Raw genomic sequence first — 18,443 nt, 5'->3', positions numbered from 1 at the left:
AGCGGGCCCACATTATCGCCCGATCATGACAAGAACTACCAGGTGGCAATCTTGTGATTTTGGTGCCATAAACGCTCTCACCCTATCAGGTGACATCGCCTCCGGAAGCCTTCAAGCAGACGGCGATCGGGGGCGAAGCGGTCCGTCACGCGCCATGACGACCCCCAGGTTCGCTTGGTTTCGTTCTGATCTTGGAATCTCACCTCGTTCGTCGATTCCTTCGTTGTCCATCATCTCTGTTATGAGGATTTAATTTTCGTTGTTTTAATGAGGGTTTGTTGCTTAATGTATTGGATCTCTTTCGGACGATCATCTCATTTCATCATCGCCCTAGTTGTTGTCTTATGTTAGTGCTATCGTTTAATGGGTTGTTTTTGCCGTATGATCTTGAATGGATGAGCCGGGTTACTATTGTCCAGTTGTTGAGGGTATAGTTTATTCTCGTTCTCTTTTTCTTTGTTTGCATCGTGAATTCTAGTTTTGACGATGATATTTAAGGTACAAAATGCGCCTGCTATGAATTTCTGATCAAGTTGTTTGTTCGTGAAATTCGATTTAAGTTCTGCGTGATTTTATACGAAATTTCTTTTCGCTGTCTACATGTTCTCCATTCGTTGGATTCACAAGAAAACCTAATTCGACAGGGATAGTCAAGTTGTTGTTTCGTATGCGTGGTTTTGGTTGATTTCTAATGCCCTCGGTGACGTTCATGCTTTGCCTAATTGTTCTTGTTAGTTGCCATTTGTTACAGTTTTTGAAGCCGTAGAATATGTTGACAACGATCCAATATAATACTCAACTTTATGGCTCATTTTGAAGATTTGGCAGTCTTTGTGCTCGATCATAGATCATGCATACGACTGGCGGTGCGTGTCCAAGAGCAGCTGTAGGTCTGTCAGAGCATGACTTCAACACAGATCGCATTATCAAGCTTTTCTTTTCTCGGTCCCACGTGATTACATCATAGGTTCCGAAAGCTAGCACTGCATCTTGGATCTTCCCTTTAATTTCTAAAATCATACTTTAAGATTTATGAGGTGGAAAAGGGCAAGGTTTTAGCAACAATAAAGCTATAATGTCCCAACTATTTGGGTTCGGCTACATGAATTTTTTTGCAGCCATTGAGCTCTATGCAACATAAGAAGGTAACAAATAATATTCAGCTCAAAGAAGGTTGGTTGAAGATGAAGCCTACCAGTGATCCTTATGGCACCTTTCTGAAGCATATTAATACTTTCTTTGGAGCTGAAATTTTTGATTCAGATATATGTGCTAGACATAGCTCCAGCTTATATCTAGTAAAGTGGGCAAACTGCTATGCTAATGATGTATATTCTATGCTATAAAGTATTATCCCTGAAAGGAAATCTTATGACCTATGCTAGTGGAAAAGTTTATTTTATTTTATTTTTTATAATTTGTATCAGAGAAATGCTGATATTTATGCATTAAGATCAATATTTCCTTTTACCTCAATGAGAACACCGTTTTAGCTGACTTCTAGTTTTGCTTCCTATCATGTAATTTTCTACACTTTTATGATTGGTTCCTGACTGTCCTTAAAAAAAGTTTGTAAAATAGTTAGAAGGTTTCACTATGCTGCTTTTACCCTAGATTTTCCCTGAATGCACTAATTGACTGTAGGAAAGCGGTTGATATTAGGTTGAAACATATACTCTCCATATGGTCATATATGGGAACCTTTTTCTTGCTACACCACTAAATAGCAATTTTGGATTTCCACAATATTAATGCAAAGCATGAAGCAGTTTTCAGAATTGTTCTTTATGAAACATTGATGGTTGCATCGACTAGCTCTCTAGCTAGCTCATTGATGAGTCCATTCAATACATGCTTCTCCATATCCCTTACAATTTCGTCTTTTTCAACTGATGCAAATATACTGCTGTTCCAACCAATATCCCACATACAGTTTATATCTGGCTTACTATTTTCAATGTCTCTTTCAAGCATCATGTGAAGGAATTCAGCAATGTCATCATTATATGTAGTTTCTTTGGGGAACTTAAGACTCTCAAGATCATCATTCAACTCCTTCACCAGTGCATCCAGGTATCTAGCTTCCCCTGTTGCATGAGGCCTTGTCATGGCACAGGTAACCTCTCTTTTCCCTTTTCTCCTCAGTAACTCATATCCACAGTCTAAAAGTAACTTGTTTTCCTCTTTTGGACAAGCCTGGTTGCTGGTTTGTAGAACACCAACTGGAATATCAATTTTGAAAATTTCTTGTGCTGTGTTGCGGAAATGCTGATTGTTAATCAGAAGTTGCATGAGGAAATGTTCATCCTTGGTAAGTGAACCTTGTCCATTTACTTCAGATATTGCCTGACTCATCTGATTTAGGGTATTACAATTGCTAAGCTGCCTGTCGTTATTTACATCTGCAACAAGAGATTACATACAATCATTAAACTTTTTTTTTTCCTAATTTTGTTGTTATGATAATTTTCAAAATTCAGATTGATTGTGTTGGGCTTGCATGTTGCATATATATATAGACACACACACACAATGTTTAACAATTACAATATTTAAGTTACCTTCTGTCAGCTTTTCCCTGTTGTTATAAGGTTGTGGTTCTGAATCTACACTGATGGAAGCTTCTTGCTCTGGTAAAGCCTCCAAAGCTGATTTTATTATGTCATCATCCTGGGAGAAAAATGTATGAGATGCTAGCAGGCCAATAAACAGAATATAGTGCAAAAGCTTCATGGAGTTGTGTCCTGGCCATAATGAGGTTTTCATATTATTCTAGCAAAATGAATTCACAATGAATCAGTCAATTAATCAGTAAGATTATCTGTTTTCTTCTCTGTGATAGATTTTGTTTCTACTTTGCCTGAGGTTTTAACTGATCTATTTTATCATAGGGCAAAAAAGAGATATTTTCATCGCTCAGAGTCAATGCAGATCGACTTTGTTGCTTCAATGCTTGGAGAGAGGATAACTTACATTGGTCTCCGCAACTGTCTCCTCTTCTAATACTTCTTTGTCTTCGCCAGCATCAACTGAAGAATTATCTGAAACCAAGGTTGATTTAGTTTTCTGCTCTAGATGTTGTTCTGAATTTGTTTCATGAAAGCTAACTTTTGTTCCTTTTTCTTTACTGATTCTTTCTTTCCATCTCTTCTCCAGATCATGTAAGAAGGATGATTGCTGTCTTTTCTCATTTTGTGTTCTATTATATCCAGAACTGTCCCCTAGAACTTTATGTCTTTCACCTTTCTGAACTTTCATGTTTGCTGTATCTACTTTCTTTGCAGTTGGAAAATTTACAGGCTTCATCAATGTTTTCACCAGAATTTGAGGCAGCTCTTTATCAGTTCTTGAATATGTCTGTAAGAGCTTCGTATCTTCAGAGTTCTTATGTGATGACGTTCTATCCAATTCAACATAGGCAGAGGTTCTCTCCATTGTGTTTTGCATCTCTTGATGACTGCTCTTTGCATGTCCTTTTGGTTCCTCTACATTTCTATCCTTTTCTGAATTTCTTTCTATAGCTACAACTGTGCCGCTAGATAACATCTTATGCATGCTTATTTTCTCGGTAGATTTCCTAGATTTCTGTTCACTTTTTGTTGCTGCGGTGGCCTTCAACTTGATGTTTGTAGCACGCTCTTTTTCTTTTGCAATTTCACAAACTTCATATTTGGGTTTTACTTTGACTGTTGCTTTTTGCAACGACCCTCGGGTGTTTGTCTGATTGCTTGGAAGAGCTAAGCAATTTTGGCCATTGTCCTTTTGGTTCATGCATGTATCTTTATTGCCAGCTGTTTCATCATGGCTGATGGACGGTTGCTTCTTTTTGGTTCTTTGCAGGTCACCTTCTTGGTTTGATTTGCTGATAAGCTGGCGAACTGATTCAGATATGTTTCTTCTCTCTTCTTCTTTTTCTGCCTTTTCTCTCAGTTGTACCAAATTCTTCTTGGCTATCCCTTCTTTTAAACTGTGGTTTATGTCGATGTTCTCGATCTTCCTATTGATTTCAAGATGCCTCTTTGGTGCATGATTTGACAATGGAGTCATGTTCCGTATATAATTTGTCTTCTCCTTGCTGCTTTTGTCCTTAGTTTCGTCAACGCCGTTTTCATTCAGAATCTTGTTCTCTTTTCTCACTTTTTCATCTGCTATTGACGTCTGACCTATCACCATCTCTTTCTTAGACTTCGGTTCTTTCTTTCCTTCAACTTTTTTCCCCTCAGCCTTGGGCATTGGAAGTTCTTCAAGGCCCATAAGTTTAGCAACAATATTTGGCATTCTTACACTGCTGCTCACCAGGCTTTTAGGATCCAACTGCTTGGTGTTCTTTGAAGCAGAGAACTTGCCACTACCAGTTGAGAAGTTTCCAGGTTCACCACCATGGCCTTGTTTGTGTGTAATGCCTGAATACAAGGAATTAGGTAGCGATCCAGGACCACAACTCAGAGACTGTTTGTGTGTATCGACTTGCGTTGATGCATCTAATGAACTCTGACTATAATTTGTTTTGGCTATGCTTTTTTTCATAGAAGATGATGGCGTTTTTCTCTGCCCTTGAATTCTGGTATCATCATTTGCTTTGGTGAATTTGTAGAAATGGTTGATGGACCCATCAAAAGAAATTCTGGGCTTGTACATTAGAGCCTTCCGATTGTCTTTGACGTCAGATGTTTCATCGTCTTCCACACCCTCGAGCAATTTGATCTGCCTCCCTTGAGAGCCAACCATGTAATCTGAAGCCTCCTGCAGGGTGGCAAGCATTTTCAATGACTCTTCCAAATCTATGGCCCCTTTCAACAATTCTCTTCCAATCTGAATTGAATCCTTTCCAAAATTTGTCCTATCGGAGAAGGTTTCGAGGATCTTATTCAATTTCTGAACACCTTTTGATATTTCACCGACTTGCAAGTTGGATAAAAAAGGATATCGATCGGCATGATGTTTCGTGCTGTATAACAAGTGTTGATTTGCAGTTCCTGCATAATATATAGATCCACTCTGTGGAATGAGCTCGTTACCAAATTTAGCTATGTAATGAAGTTTTCCACTATTACTGAGTGCCAGTGCTAGTGCCATTGACACATCGACAGAATTCTGAATGCTTGTGGCTCTTCCAACAGGAACAATCTCCCGTGAAACAACTTGAGGAGCAGCTGTTTTGTTATGTTTGGTGCTGAGCCATATTTCCGTCACTTGTGCGCTGACCGGATTCTTGCTGCTCTGCAAACTCTGCCAACAAGAACAAAAATAACATCACTGAATGGTGCATACAGCCGAACATATTCCATTATTTAAAAAGTTGTGTTTAAGGAACTTGCATAGTTCTTCTTCTTCATTATGTCTCCTGTTCCTCTGGACGACCGTCGGGAGCTGACATGATACTCTACAATATTATTCAAAGAAGATGATTAACATGTCGAGCATATAATTCTCAAGCCAGGGATATATAGGATATCTTTTAAAAATATCATCATTTGTGTTATTATGCCGGAAATGGCACTGATATGCATTTCTTGTTGCAAAGGCTGCTGCATCTATGCCCAAAATATGGAATGAAACAGCGAAGGTAGGCGCTAGCTAAACGTATGTAGACTTTGCTGTTGCTTTGTTTCTGTAGGATATTTCATGATCATGCTGTTGCTACTCATGATTTGGTTCCTAATGCTGTGGCACTAATGCTCGCTAATCGTTGCCTTTGTCATAAAATGACTTTTTTGTTTTCTACAGATGCAGAATTATTTCAAGCATAGAACAAGCTCGTCTGATGAAGGGATCTTAGGTCCTCCTAAGAGTTCTGTTCAGAAGACCTTGTTTCAGAGTATCTTGTTCAAACGGATCATGGAGGAAGCTGTCTACCCCATTCACCGAATGTAAGTCTGTGAGTGAATAGCTAGGATTCTTATCTAAGCAAATTTGAGTTCTTTTGTTTTATTTGAAGCTCCTAAGATTATGCAACTCTTAATTAGGTTCGAGGGAGAAAGTTTTGGATAAAATCAATTTTTTTTATATATTTTTAAAAAAAATTGGAAAGCTTAAACTATAGTAGGTTGGTTTTGTCAACAATTAGCCTAAAGAATGCTCATAATTAATAAGTTATTTCCAAAATTAAATAATTAATATGTCACCCAAAACATTTCTAATGATAGAAGAAAACCTCTAATTAAAGTTCGAAAGATAATAAATAAGGAACTTTAAATTCCTTTGTCCATCTCAAACCTAATTAAGAGATTGGAGCAGACGATGAGCATAATAACAATCAAGTTAGAAAAAGGCGAGGCAATAAATTAATATTTCTAAATGCCTGTCGATTGATGAACTAAACGTTCTAATAAATAGTCTTTTTGTTTTGTGGTCTCTTCCATTCAAACTGGAATCAGGTAATGTATACATACTGAAAGGTCGAGCTATGTCATATGCTTAGATTAACTCATCCACCGCTCGCCATTTTGCTCTCACGGATGTTTTAACATACCAGAAGCAGGTGGCTGCGCCGGTTGCTGTCCCGATGACGATGCAACATATCCCAGCTTCTCCTTCCTCCTCCTGATGTCATCCAACAGCTTCTGTGCAAAATCCGGTCGCTTCGCCATAGACACACTCTTCTTCTTTCTCCTGTTAACCTTGTCGCCGCACCGTGGAGTTCTCCATGGCCTTCACCTTGAGATATCCGGTGGAGATCAGCGTGATGGTTATTTGTTTCACCGACGCAGGTAGGTGACTCCTCTCTTTGTTTCCAGGTGAACTGTCCATTTCACAGCAAAAGCGTGGGCCATCTTTTACTCAACCGGGACGTTTATATCGAACGCTAGATTCTGCAGCTGTTGCTGCATGAGTGCGTCCGCGTCTGTCTTGGCTCCATTCCAAGCAAAGCAAGAGGCCTTCTCCTTGCGGAAGACTTCTTCCCAAGCTTGCACGCAAAGCTTCTTCGGCTGAGGAAGTGGGAGGTCTTGTAAGAGGTGGTGTGTCGTCGCATGGGCGGTGAAATGCCGGTGTCGATGTTACGTCTCCTCCTTTTTTTGTTTTAGCAGCCAAAAACCCGCCATGGATTGTGTTGATCCATCTATTGGAGCCATGACATCTTTTAGCTTTGAAGGATTCATCCCAACCACCGTTTCGACTAATCTGATGGACTTTACCTCGAAGATCTCGATTCTTTATCTGTAGTATGAATTGTTAAAGTTATGGCAATGGGGCCAAACACCATAGTAGGATGAGGACACTGAAAAGTACAGTTTACCTGTTCTGATGAGTTGGATAGAATTAGAGAGATTTCTTTAGATCTTATGTGTATTTACATATGTATTAGTAGTAGAGGGAGATGAGAGTTTAGTATACGTCACGTCCTTTCTAATAGTTATGGGTTTGACTGACGCAAGTCTAATCTAATTTTGCGCATGAGAGAGTATGTTGGGGGGGTTTAATATATATACATCAGGTTTTTTCTCCTATCAATTCAAGTCAAAATAGTTATTGATGGTTGTTGATATAAAACTTTCAAGCTCTGTGAAAGATCAGTTGGATAATAACTAATGAACTAATCAAAGGCTAGTAAATAAAAATAAACGAATAGAAATTATTACACTCCCATTCTCGTCAAAAACCACCATGTCATGTTGTTCTTTCGTTGGGACGAGAATAGCTTGTTAAGCAACATAGAGCTTTCTGTTGACCGTTAGGTAAAAAGAGTTATTTTATTGAATGAAGTGATATATATATATATATATATATATATATATATATATATATATATATATATATATATATATATATATATATATATATATATATATATATATAGAGGAATATATTTTTTTAATCATGTACTTAAAATTTTTATTATTTAAATTTGTGATTGATCCTTAAATTGATTGAAGATATAAGGAATACAAGGATGGTATGTTTCTACCATGATCTTTTATCGGATGTTATTCTATATCATGATTTTCTATCATGCCTTTGCAAGAGTAGGTTTTTGTCAAAGATGTCATGTAATTGAAATATCTTACCAACGAGAGACTTTGAAAGGGAGCCTATTAGTTGGTCAGAAATATGAACGTGAGAAACATGTAGTTCATGTATGACTATTTGATCTTTAACAAAGTGAAAGTTGATGACAATGTGTTGTATATGTGAGTGGAATATTAGATTAGTGTATAGATAGGTGGTATCAACGTTATCATAATATATTATGAGAGTAGATTGGGAGGTGATGTCAAGTTAGTGTAGTAGTTAGTGACATAATTGAATTCTACGGTAGTGGTGATGATGACTCAGTATTCAGCTTTAGTGGTAGATTTTGCTACTGTATTCTGTTTCTTGGAACTCGATTGGTTGAACTTTGCCTAATCATAGATTTTGAGTGATTAATTTGATTACGTAAATTGAATCGAGAAAAATCTCTCCCTCGAAACTTATCTAAATACATATTACCTCAATGAATAAAATCAATCCCTTTCATAATATATTCCTCTATTCTACATGATATCAAAGTTTCCTTGCTTCTAAGCAAGGCTTTCTCCCTCTCCTATTCTTATATTTCCTTCATCAGAGTTCCCTTGACACTGATGAAGGAACTCTGATGAAGGAACGAGTAGCGAGAAGTAAGGGAACTCTTACGAAGGAAAAAGAAGAATAGGAGAGGGAGACTACTCTTTCTTCTATTTAGAAAGATCGACACCACCAGGGATCAAGCTTCGTTTCCTCGCAATCGTTGAAGTCGTTCCCCTTTTCCTATTGTTGCCTTCCCTCCTCGGATGCCTCCTTCGACGCACTCTCAAAGCCCAGAGCCAATTATTGCTTCTCATTTAAGATCTCCCAAAGCCCTCCCCGATTGCGACTCTTAATTACTAGTATGCCAACTCACTATCACCAAGATGCTAACGTGGGTAGAGAAATGCCCACCTCCCCTTTCCTAATGGTAGATGACAAGGCAGCAACCTTCTGCCCCCACCATACTATGATTTTGGGAAAGGCGAGACACGTCGATCGTCAGGAGCAATAACTCCCTAGTGAAAAAGCTTGTTTGCACCTTCCTCGATCGACTGGCACAATCGATTGTCGTTTGCCTATTCCGAGTGGCCACCGGTGCTGATAAGCGATGCCTCTGTAGTCGTCCTTCACTGACGACATATGACAAGGAATCGTACCATTCGACCGTTTGCATAAATGAGCCTCAGGAGGGCATACGCACTAGGTCTCCAGTAATTGTCGATCTCCCTTCACTAGCTACCCAGGTATAAAAGTCGATCCCCAAGGTCTGAAGAGGAGACTCGATGTAAAACTTCTACCATTCCTACTCCACTTGTACTAACTTTATCATTAGAGGGATCGGGTTAGGAGATCCCCCAAACGTTGACCGCTTGTGTAGGGTTCTCAATAAAGCCAAGGCACACATTAGCTCATCTCTAGAACCCTGAGGAGGCCAACACCCCCTCAGTTTGACTCAAAAACCATCTCGAGCATTCAATGATCACCTTAGGATCACTTCAACTAGACCTTCCTAGACTCCCATCACCTTGCACAATTATTAGATGAGCTTGTGCCTTCGAGACAGAATCAAACTGTGTTGATTCTCAATCGACGACATCAACATTATGATGCTAGAAGAAGGGCTATGATCTCTTGGCTCCCCTACGGGGAGAGCATTGATAAGGGCATTTAATTTTATATTGATTGAGGAGTAGGAAACCAAGAACTTATAAGTTTGTCGAGTCACTCTTATCCTTAGAGACGTTTTTTAAGACTCACAAGCCTCGAAAGGGCAAAACCGTGTAGACATACCTATAGCGAATAATTCCTCGTGAGCCTATGAGATAACACAAATGACGGCTAAATATTAACTTATTACCCACGACCGCAAGAGCCAGAGCCCCCGATCATGCTCTTGGACCCCTCCCCGGTCGCTCTCGTATCCTAGATCTTAGATCGCAGATCTGAGATCTCCTGCAACTGGAATTGGAGCCGAGACAACTCTCCGATCGCTATCGGCTTTGCTAGTTGCGGTCACAGGTGTCGGAGATGTGTTCACTAGGATTAAGTACATGGGATCCTATCTGATAATCTCCTGATAGAATGGAAAAAAGGAGAAACCTGTGGGAAGAAAATGTTAGCTGATGATATAATCTATGCAGATGGTTCATGCAGGCATCGAAAGATGAATTTGTAGATCACATCTAACGAATAGTATGATTGGCCATGCACCAGCTTGCACTCTTCACTGATGTACATGCATGGAGATGTGTTCTTATCATGTCACAAACACGAGGGATTTGATGATGCATCCAACAATACATGATCATTGTGCTCATCGATTCAGGCATACAATACAATAATGGGTAGATACGATGATAGATAGCTTTCTCCAACAAATGAATCGGAAGGTCTGTATAAGCACCTCGTGAGCTTTGTTGCGACAACAGCATTTGGGTGAGGTATCAGCACCGACAACAGCAATCAAGAGGGAAACAACGGAGAAATCAGTCGGACGAAGGTTATAAAAGACATCGAGGGCGTCGTCGACGGACATCCTCCGAGCGAGCGAGCGCTCGGGTGACCCTCTCCTTCTTCGCGTGCACTATGGGGTTCGCATTGATCATCCCCGGCGACATCGTTTCGTCACTCCGCTATCTCCACAGTATCTCCGCGTCTCTTGGACTTCCGGCTTCCGTGAACCAACCGGTCGATTGTCGAGAATTAAGCCGAGCGAATTGATGCCGGTTCAGACGCGGACCTCCTTCGAGTTGAACCGCGAGTTCTTGCGGTCGGTTTCATGGACTCGACTCACACGTCGTCTCCGCCACATTCGAGAAAGAGTGATACTTTTGAAACCGGTTTCTCTCGCCTCTGTACCAGAGATGATTCACAACTAAAATCTTTCGGGGCGATGTGGCTGCCACAGATGATTCACAACTAAAATCTTTCGGAGCGATGTGGCATCCTAAATTTTAGTTTTCTTCACGTAATTAGTTATTTTTATAGATTACCCATGCAATTAGTTATTTTTATATGTAATTTTAAAAATTATTTTGGTATTCTTATAATTAAACTATGTAGGTCTATTTATCCCAACGTAATCGGTTTTACTAATAAAAATATATAAATAAAAGATAAAAAGATAAAATTAATATTTCAATTGGTGGTGGTGGATAACTGATCGTGACATTATTAGGCTCCACGGGTGACTATTGTAGATGAAGAAGTGATGACGAGAGGTAAGGATTACTCGGCAACAACGTCGACGATGAGTACGATGATGTACTCAACATCGAATATCGGGATCCATGTTTTTCTACCACTATTGAATACAATCATAGAGAGCTCAATAATCGCTTACTTGTTGGCCTTCTAGAGCTTTCCTTTTTAGTCGACGACAATCGTGGTAAATAGAACTCTTTCTTCGATAAGTCCCTCATCTTCCTTTTTTTTATGCCCATGTCATAACTAACGCGGTAGTGAGGGGGAGTGACAATCGCTCACCCCAGCTTCGAGTTGAGTAATCCACCCAATGGGTCAGTAGCAAGGTGATTATCACCTTCGTCATAGATGCCACGACGACCACCATCATATGCAACAGTGGCCCTTTTGCTGCTCGGCAATTGCGTCAACATTAACACGGATGGTGGTGGTTGCCACGAGATCTATAGTAAAGATGGTGGCCACCTCGTTGTTGACCCATTGGATAGATCGGTCAAACTAAAGCTAAGGGTCTGGGAACTCTTGTCGTTGCCTCCACTACCATGTCAATTCTAGCATGCGCATAAAAAAGGGGAGATAGGGGCTCATTGGAGGAGTTCTATTTGTTGCAATAATCGTCGATTGGGAAAGAAAGCTCTGGAAGGCTAATAAGCGAGCGGTTGTCCAACTTCCGATTAATGTATTTGACCACGATAGAAAAATATGGGTTATGGAATTCAACGTCGACTATGTTGTCATATTCATTATCAATGCAGTTACCGAACAACCCTTACATTTCATTGTCGCTTTTTTCCTCCATAACAAATACCCCATAATGACACCGTCGTCGTCTGCCTGTACCAACTTAAAGATTAAAATTATTTTTTTATTTTTTTTATTTTTATTAGTAAAACCGATGACATTAAGATAAATAAATTTAGTTATTTCACTTTCGTAATTATAAAGATGTCAATATAATTTTTTAAATAAAAAAATCAAAATATTAAAGATAACTAATTATGAGAAATAATATATAATTAATGTCGTTGGCATATCACCCAAGCAATTGCTATATAATGATATTTGACATTAAACTTCTGTAGCACAATAAATATACTGTCTCCATAATTTTAATATAATAAATCTAAAATCATATGTGCAAAAATACTAGACAAAATTGATTTATAATAAGTTCAGCTAACTTTATAATAGAAGGTTCACTTAAAATCATCCTTTATTTCCCTACATGGCTGGAAATAATAGAAGGTTGAATTCTCTGCAAATTTTAGCCAAATTGCTTGGACCCGCTTTAGATATTGACTTTTCTATCCAAATATGTTCAATCATTAAAAGAGACCCAATTCAATTGGGTAATAAATCCGCATGACGAAGGGAAGAAACTGCCATCTACAAGTTGTAGTGCCAAAGAACCACACTTTAAAGGGTCATGAGGAATCAGACGTATAAACCAAAAACACAGGTTGCATAATAGTGGAGCTGTCAGCACTGCACACAAAGAGTAAGAAGTTTTCATGAAATTACCCTGCTTTTGAGATGATTCCTTGAAGATAGTTTGCTTTCCACATGGGCCCATAGCTTTTTGAAAAGATAATTGACATCCAAGCTCTCAAGATTTGGAGAAATTAGTTATAATTTTGATCTTCTCATTGATCAAAATAGATGTTTGGCAAAACAACTATGCTTTCACCTGCTACTTGATCCCCCAATATAGATGTGTCTGCAAAAAGTTCCTCTTTGGAGGGCAAAACAAGCAAAAATTTATCTGACCAGGTAGCTAATCATAACTTCCCGATCGTCTACCTAAGTATTCTGCAAGCAATTTACAGTACACATACCCAACAACAAGAGTAAAACTTTACCGCAAGAAACTGATCTGGCTCAGCACCTGCTGGTTGGCGAAAAATACATAGCGCCACTTGAACAGTGACCGACCAGCTAGGTCTGCACGCTTGCAGCTCCATGACGCCTCTCTTTCCTGTATCGAGATTGATCTGGATCAAATCCACCTTCCTCTGCACCATATACAGCCCAGGAAGGCGTACGAGCCATGTAGTCTTCTGTCTTGAATGACTTTCCTGAAGCCACCTGTTGCCAATTTCAGTAAACTTGTATTAGTAAATCACTGAACATTACAAGGGATACTACAGGAGCAAAACTTCAAGAAAATTACCAGCTCATGAAATCGTTCATAATCTATCCATGTGTACCATTCACCCTTTATCTTGAACTTATCCACCTTTGCTAGGAGGACACAGCAAGAATGAGCATGCTCACAGGCGACCTCATATTCACCACTGCTTTTCATTGCCAAAGCCTCTGAAAAGGCTTTAACATCAGAATGCCAAGGAACATTGTCCATTGTCAGCTTTGATGTGGCAGAACTGTGATGAGCAAAAAGAAGCACTTAGTACCTTCGGAAATGAAGTTCTATGCTGGAAATAAACCACACAAGCAACTCACGAGCCACAATACGTCACGCCTTTGATTTCAACTAAATCAGGCTTTCCAATACCAAGCAAGTTTGCATATGCCTCTACATCTTCTGCATTCCACCCTTTAACCAAAGTTAATCGGTAAACTGTTCGTTGTTCCTTGTCTCGCAGAGCTTTTAGTGAATCCTGATAATATTTAATCAAATACCACATCAAAAATTGCATTTTTCCAAACTGTTCTCATAACCATAAATTGAAAGGAAACAAATGAATACTTGGGATTGTCTGATTTCAGAACTGGATAAAAAGTTATCTTGTAACGAGCAAAACAAATACAGTGGTCGATTTATATGATGTGACCAAAAATCCCATTTTAGCAAAATGATCGAGTAATTTATCCTCTATAGATAGATATCTGGGTGACGAGAAAATCAAGGTGATTTTTTCTATTCTCAATCCAAAAAAGAAAGTATATACTATTAGCTTATAGTTCATTTATTCCCTTCGATGTTTATGCTTGTACTGAACAACCTCTTATGATATCCAACAAAAGGCAAAATGAATGTGAAGAAAAAACATTACTACTTGGTGAAATCCCCCTCCTACTCTGACAAGGTGCTGACCATTGATATAGTCATGCAATTTCTGTAAGAAAACTCCCAATATAGAAGTCCACAAGGCATCAAAAGTCAAATAAAAAGAGGAGATCATGCATAAGCAGGCAATTGTTCATAATTAAATAGTCCACTGTCCATATAAAATTGTCAGCAAAGAAAATGCAAGTGCTTATTAAGCACTTGTATTTTTATGTTTTGTTTTTTCTTTTTGCATGATGAATGCACAAAAGTCAATATTTTAGTATAAATGACTTTTTCTTACTTCTGTAATATTATAAATATTGATCTTTTTTTGTCAATCCATATCATCCAATTTGATCCAAACAATCTTTATTCCAAACCCCTAGGACCAATCTCACCTGTTCAAATCTTAATTTGTCAACTAGTGCTTGTTACATGGGCACTTATTTTGAGCAGATTATTTCACATATGCCTGAATCAAAAGAATGAAAAAGAGCTAACAGAAGATTCTCCACACAAATACACTGCATGCTAAGCACTTTAGAGAAGCGTAATGCAAAATGCTATGTTCAATTTTTCAGATATTCACCAGAAAGCGCTCCCAGAAATCACCAAAGAGTGGTCTATCAATTGCCTTTAGACTGTCTTTTGTAGCTGCATCTACACTGACATATAGCTGCAACCATATTAATAGCCATTCAACTTCAGCTTTAGCAGACTAAATTCAATATTCATAAACATAATAAAGAACAATGTATAATTAAGAAGGCAGAAGGTAACCTGTGTTATGGGTTTCAACATTTTTATCCTGTCAGGAAATTGAGCATTTGTAACAAGGAAAGTAGATATATGTCTCCTATGTAACTCATCAACAAGTGTATTAATCTCCGGATACATTATTGGTTCACCAACAAGAGACAAGGCACAATGTCTAGGAGAGAGACCTTCTGACAAGCGTTCTGGCTTTACTCCTGCATTAAGAAGAATAACATCATCTCGTTAGTTTAATTCAGGCCTCTAAAAATTATAAGCATTAGAGGTTTTAACAGGAAGCCAAAATAACAACTAATGCTACCACAAAAGAATCAAGAGTGCAAAGCTATGCAGTACAAGGCATCATATTACGCACAAAGTCCTAGATTATAAGAAGAAACAAGGAATTTGTGGTTCTTGTATTAGGGAAGATAGGAGAATTCAAACGACTCTTTTCTTTTCCCCTAATATGCATAGGACATGAGGCTCTAATAAAATAAAGGGACTCATGAATTTACAGAAGTTTGAGCCACAACATATATATATATACATACATATAAATATATATACATATATACATATATATATATATATACACACACACATATAAATATATATATATACACACATATAATATATATATATATATATAACAGAAATGTACAAGATGCTATCAGGGTACAATTTCAGATTAATATAATAATCAAGAGACTTCAGATAGTACAGACCTAGAAAACTTAAAAGTACATAACATGGACATGGATCTGAAAAATCAAGAAACTATTCACACATATTGTACAAAGTGCAAACCATTACCTTACATATGTGAATTACAAAAATGGAACACCAGGCTACCAGTGATTCATGACTGATCTAAAATCTACCATCATTAGAACAATACAGAAACAAGACACTCACCTGGAACACCTTTCATTTGCTTAATCATTTTAGTGTGCTCATCGATGGCAACATCTACAATTTCTAGAGGATTGTCCATCTTCCACCGCCAGCTCTTCCCAACAGGGTTTGTGTGATGCCTCCAACAGAAAACACATTTATTTGCACAAGCCAAACTAGGTGTTGCTTCCATACACCTGCTCAAATAAGAAATTAGAATGGCTTTACTCAGTTCAGCATGAGATGGAGCAATTGTCACAAGAAATATGCAGAAAATACTTATCCATGTCATCATATAAGCCACAATAAGAAATAATGACAACAATAACATTTTTATTTCATAGGTTTTTGTCTAGGGCAACAAAGGCCTACATCTCTATAGTTCCTTAAGGCTAATTGCTACTAGAGATTATTCTTCTATACCAATCATGTGGTTTTTGCTGGGTTCAAGATATGTATAAAAGCTTGACTGCATGTGAAAAATAACCCATAGTAAATATAATTTGGATGTCATATCACCAAAACATTTCAGCTATCTTACATCTATTACTCCAACGTAATAAGAACACGAAGACAAATGACATATCCATTGGAAATTCCACTGCTGATGTTTTCAGTAAATCCCTTAACAAAACTATACTTTGACCTTCAAACTCTAACTAGTACATGAAGACAAATGACATTACATGTTTTCAGTAAGAAGAGAGTTTGAAGAACCTCCAAACGCTGATTAGTACATGCTGAAGAGTGATGAACATCTCAAAATAAAAATAAAAAGTTCTTTCAGTTGATATTGTATGCTTACATACTTTTTAAGAGAAGTGGTAACTAGAAGCAAGGTTCAAAATGGCATTACAATCACCAGATCAGGAAATAAGAAAAGAACAAGAACCTAGCAGATGTACTAGTAACAACAAACCAAACAAGAGAAATATTAATTGTTTTACCTGTGACTCTCTATGCCATAAAATGAGTGCTTGTAACAACCCCCACGGCCTCGGAGCTGTGACTTTGTCCACCTACATAGTTTTACTCCACTGTGTGAACCAATAATTTTATATCCCTGCAATATTGAAGTAATTGGCAAAAGAGATGTTATATTGTCAACTTGGAAACTTTTTTGAGATCTGAGAGATAGTAAAGCAAAAAAAAAAAAAAACAGTTCTCGAAATGCCAGAAGAACCTAGTACTAATAGATAATTCTACACGAAGTACATGATAAATTGTAAGCCTTTGAGTTCTGTTCCATAATATTTTGATGTTCACCTCACTACATGTAGAGAAAGGCAATCCTTTATGACATTTATTTTATGTAAACATGTCAAATTGGCAAATAAAAAAGATGAATCTATGTTGTAAACAAAATACTCTAGTACCCAGCATAAGAAAGGTCTCTCCACAGTTGATCTGGAATGCTTATTACCATACCAGCGCAGGAGATAGAAAAAAAAGAACACAATTTTCAGGAGAGCCTAGAACAACACAGTGTACCTGCTTCTCCAAGTTTACCCTAATAACTGGTGTAACCATATCTTTCACACCATTCTCCCAACCGTTCGTTAAAGCAACAGATGGTCTCCTCGAAGGAGCTTTTCCAGCAATGTCCTCCATATCCACGACAACCGGTTCCAGGACTTCCTCCTCTACCTCTTCGTCAGATTCATCAAAACCAACGCTCTCCACCATAGAACCGGAATGTCCCGAGTCTTTTTTCAAATCCTCTCCCTTCAGTAATGCAACAATCCGTCGACTCCATACTTCGAACACCTCATCGACATCCCCAGAATCCACATCCCCTTCCCACACCGGCGCCATTTCCGAGGCCCCGAGCGCCCTCATCCACTTCGAGAAGTCCTTGGCCGCCGCATTGAAACTATCGCCGTACGACTTCGACCCGACGCCGAACACCGCGAACCGGCACTTGGCCAGGAGCAGCGACCCGACCCTGAAGTCCGCGGTGCTCTCGGCGAGCCACCGGGCGAGGAACTGGGCGTCGGGCGGCGGCCGCCCCTCCTCCCAGGTGGAGGCCACGATCAGGACGAGGGCCTCCTTGGGGAGGTCCTCCGGCTCGTAGTGCCTCGGGTCGACGAGATCGAAGGCGAGGCCGTGGGAGCGGAGGCAGTCGGAGAGGCGGCCAGCGAGAGACCTGGACGTGCCGGTGGCGGAGGCGTAGATGATTTTTCCCCTAGGGCTAGGTTTTGGGGTATTCATGGAGGAGTAGGGGGAGAGAAGGACGCGGAGACGGCGGCGGGACTTCCAGAGGAAGAAGACGGAGGTGGCGGAGAGGAGGGCGACGAGAGCGAGTCGAGAAGAGGAAAGGGGTGGATCAAGGGGTGTTTTGGCCATTTTGGCCGCCCTTCGGCGGTTGAGCTCGGTGGTGATCTCTCGCCGCCGCGAGACGGTGTCTTCCCAAAGGAGGTCTGCGAGGAAGCAACGAGTTCAAAGAACGAACAAGCTAATGGCAATAGGGACTGGTCGGGTTGGAGCAAACCTATTAATGGATCGAATGTTTTGGCCCTATAGGGTTAGTCTAAGATCCGATCCACTCATACCCGGTGCAGCAATATGCTACTTCTGTCATCCCAAAAAC

General features: G+C 39.2%; 2 protein-coding genes and 1 long non-coding RNA gene across 19 annotated transcripts; 1 reads left to right on the top strand and 2 right to left on the bottom strand.

Moving 5' to 3' along the window:
- The first annotated feature begins 58 nt into the window (after positions 1 to 58).
- On the top strand, positions 59 to 7,277 carry LOC135638532 (uncharacterized). Of its 17 annotated transcripts, none has more exons than XR_010496642.1 (11): positions 62 to 168; positions 1,972 to 2,116; positions 2,196 to 2,311; positions 2,592 to 2,811; positions 2,892 to 3,052; positions 3,285 to 3,424; positions 3,841 to 5,263; positions 5,525 to 5,566; positions 5,728 to 5,870; positions 6,476 to 6,710; positions 6,810 to 7,277. It is a non-coding gene; the product is annotated as an uncharacterized LOC135638532 (long non-coding RNA). The 17 variants fall into 17 exon arrangements; XR_010496637.1 differs by adding an exon at positions 752 to 890 and having other exon boundaries at positions 69 to 168; positions 2,013 to 2,116; positions 2,215 to 2,311; positions 3,841 to 5,566; XR_010496630.1 differs by adding an exon at positions 752 to 890 and having other exon boundaries at positions 69 to 168; positions 2,013 to 2,116; positions 3,841 to 5,566.
- On the bottom strand, positions 1,725 to 6,605 carry LOC135638531 (uncharacterized). The gene is made up of 5 exons (XM_065151673.1): positions 6,473 to 6,605; positions 5,319 to 5,383; positions 2,974 to 5,229; positions 2,562 to 2,670; positions 1,725 to 2,402 (listed from the first exon to the last, which is right to left on the bottom strand). The coding sequence occupies exons 1-5, from the start codon at positions 6,588 to 6,590 to the stop codon at positions 1,786 to 1,788; spliced, it is 3,165 nt and encodes a 1,054-aa protein (XP_065007745.1). The 5' UTR covers positions 6,591 to 6,605; the 3' UTR covers positions 1,725 to 1,785.
- Positions 7,278 to 12,815: 5,538 nt separating the features above from the next.
- On the bottom strand, positions 12,816 to 18,318 carry LOC103983564 (S-adenosyl-L-methionine-dependent tRNA 4-demethylwyosine synthase). The gene is made up of 8 exons (XM_009400797.3): positions 17,345 to 18,318; positions 16,801 to 16,916; positions 15,875 to 16,050; positions 14,984 to 15,174; positions 14,793 to 14,879; positions 13,654 to 13,811; positions 13,364 to 13,574; positions 12,816 to 13,278 (listed from the first exon to the last, which is right to left on the bottom strand). The coding sequence occupies exons 1-8, from the start codon at positions 18,197 to 18,199 to the stop codon at positions 13,129 to 13,131; spliced, it is 1,944 nt and encodes a 647-aa protein (XP_009399072.2). The 5' UTR covers positions 18,200 to 18,318; the 3' UTR covers positions 12,816 to 13,128.
- Between the last annotated feature and the right edge of the window lie 125 nt (positions 18,319 to 18,443).

The sequence above is a fragment of the Musa acuminata genome, chromosome BXJ3-5 (assembly GCF_036884655.1).
Source record: "Musa acuminata AAA Group cultivar baxijiao chromosome BXJ3-5, Cavendish_Baxijiao_AAA, whole genome shotgun sequence".
Lineage (NCBI taxonomy): Eukaryota > Viridiplantae > Streptophyta > Magnoliopsida > Zingiberales > Musaceae > Musa > Musa acuminata.
This window is presented reverse-complemented; position numbering and strand designations above follow the sequence as displayed.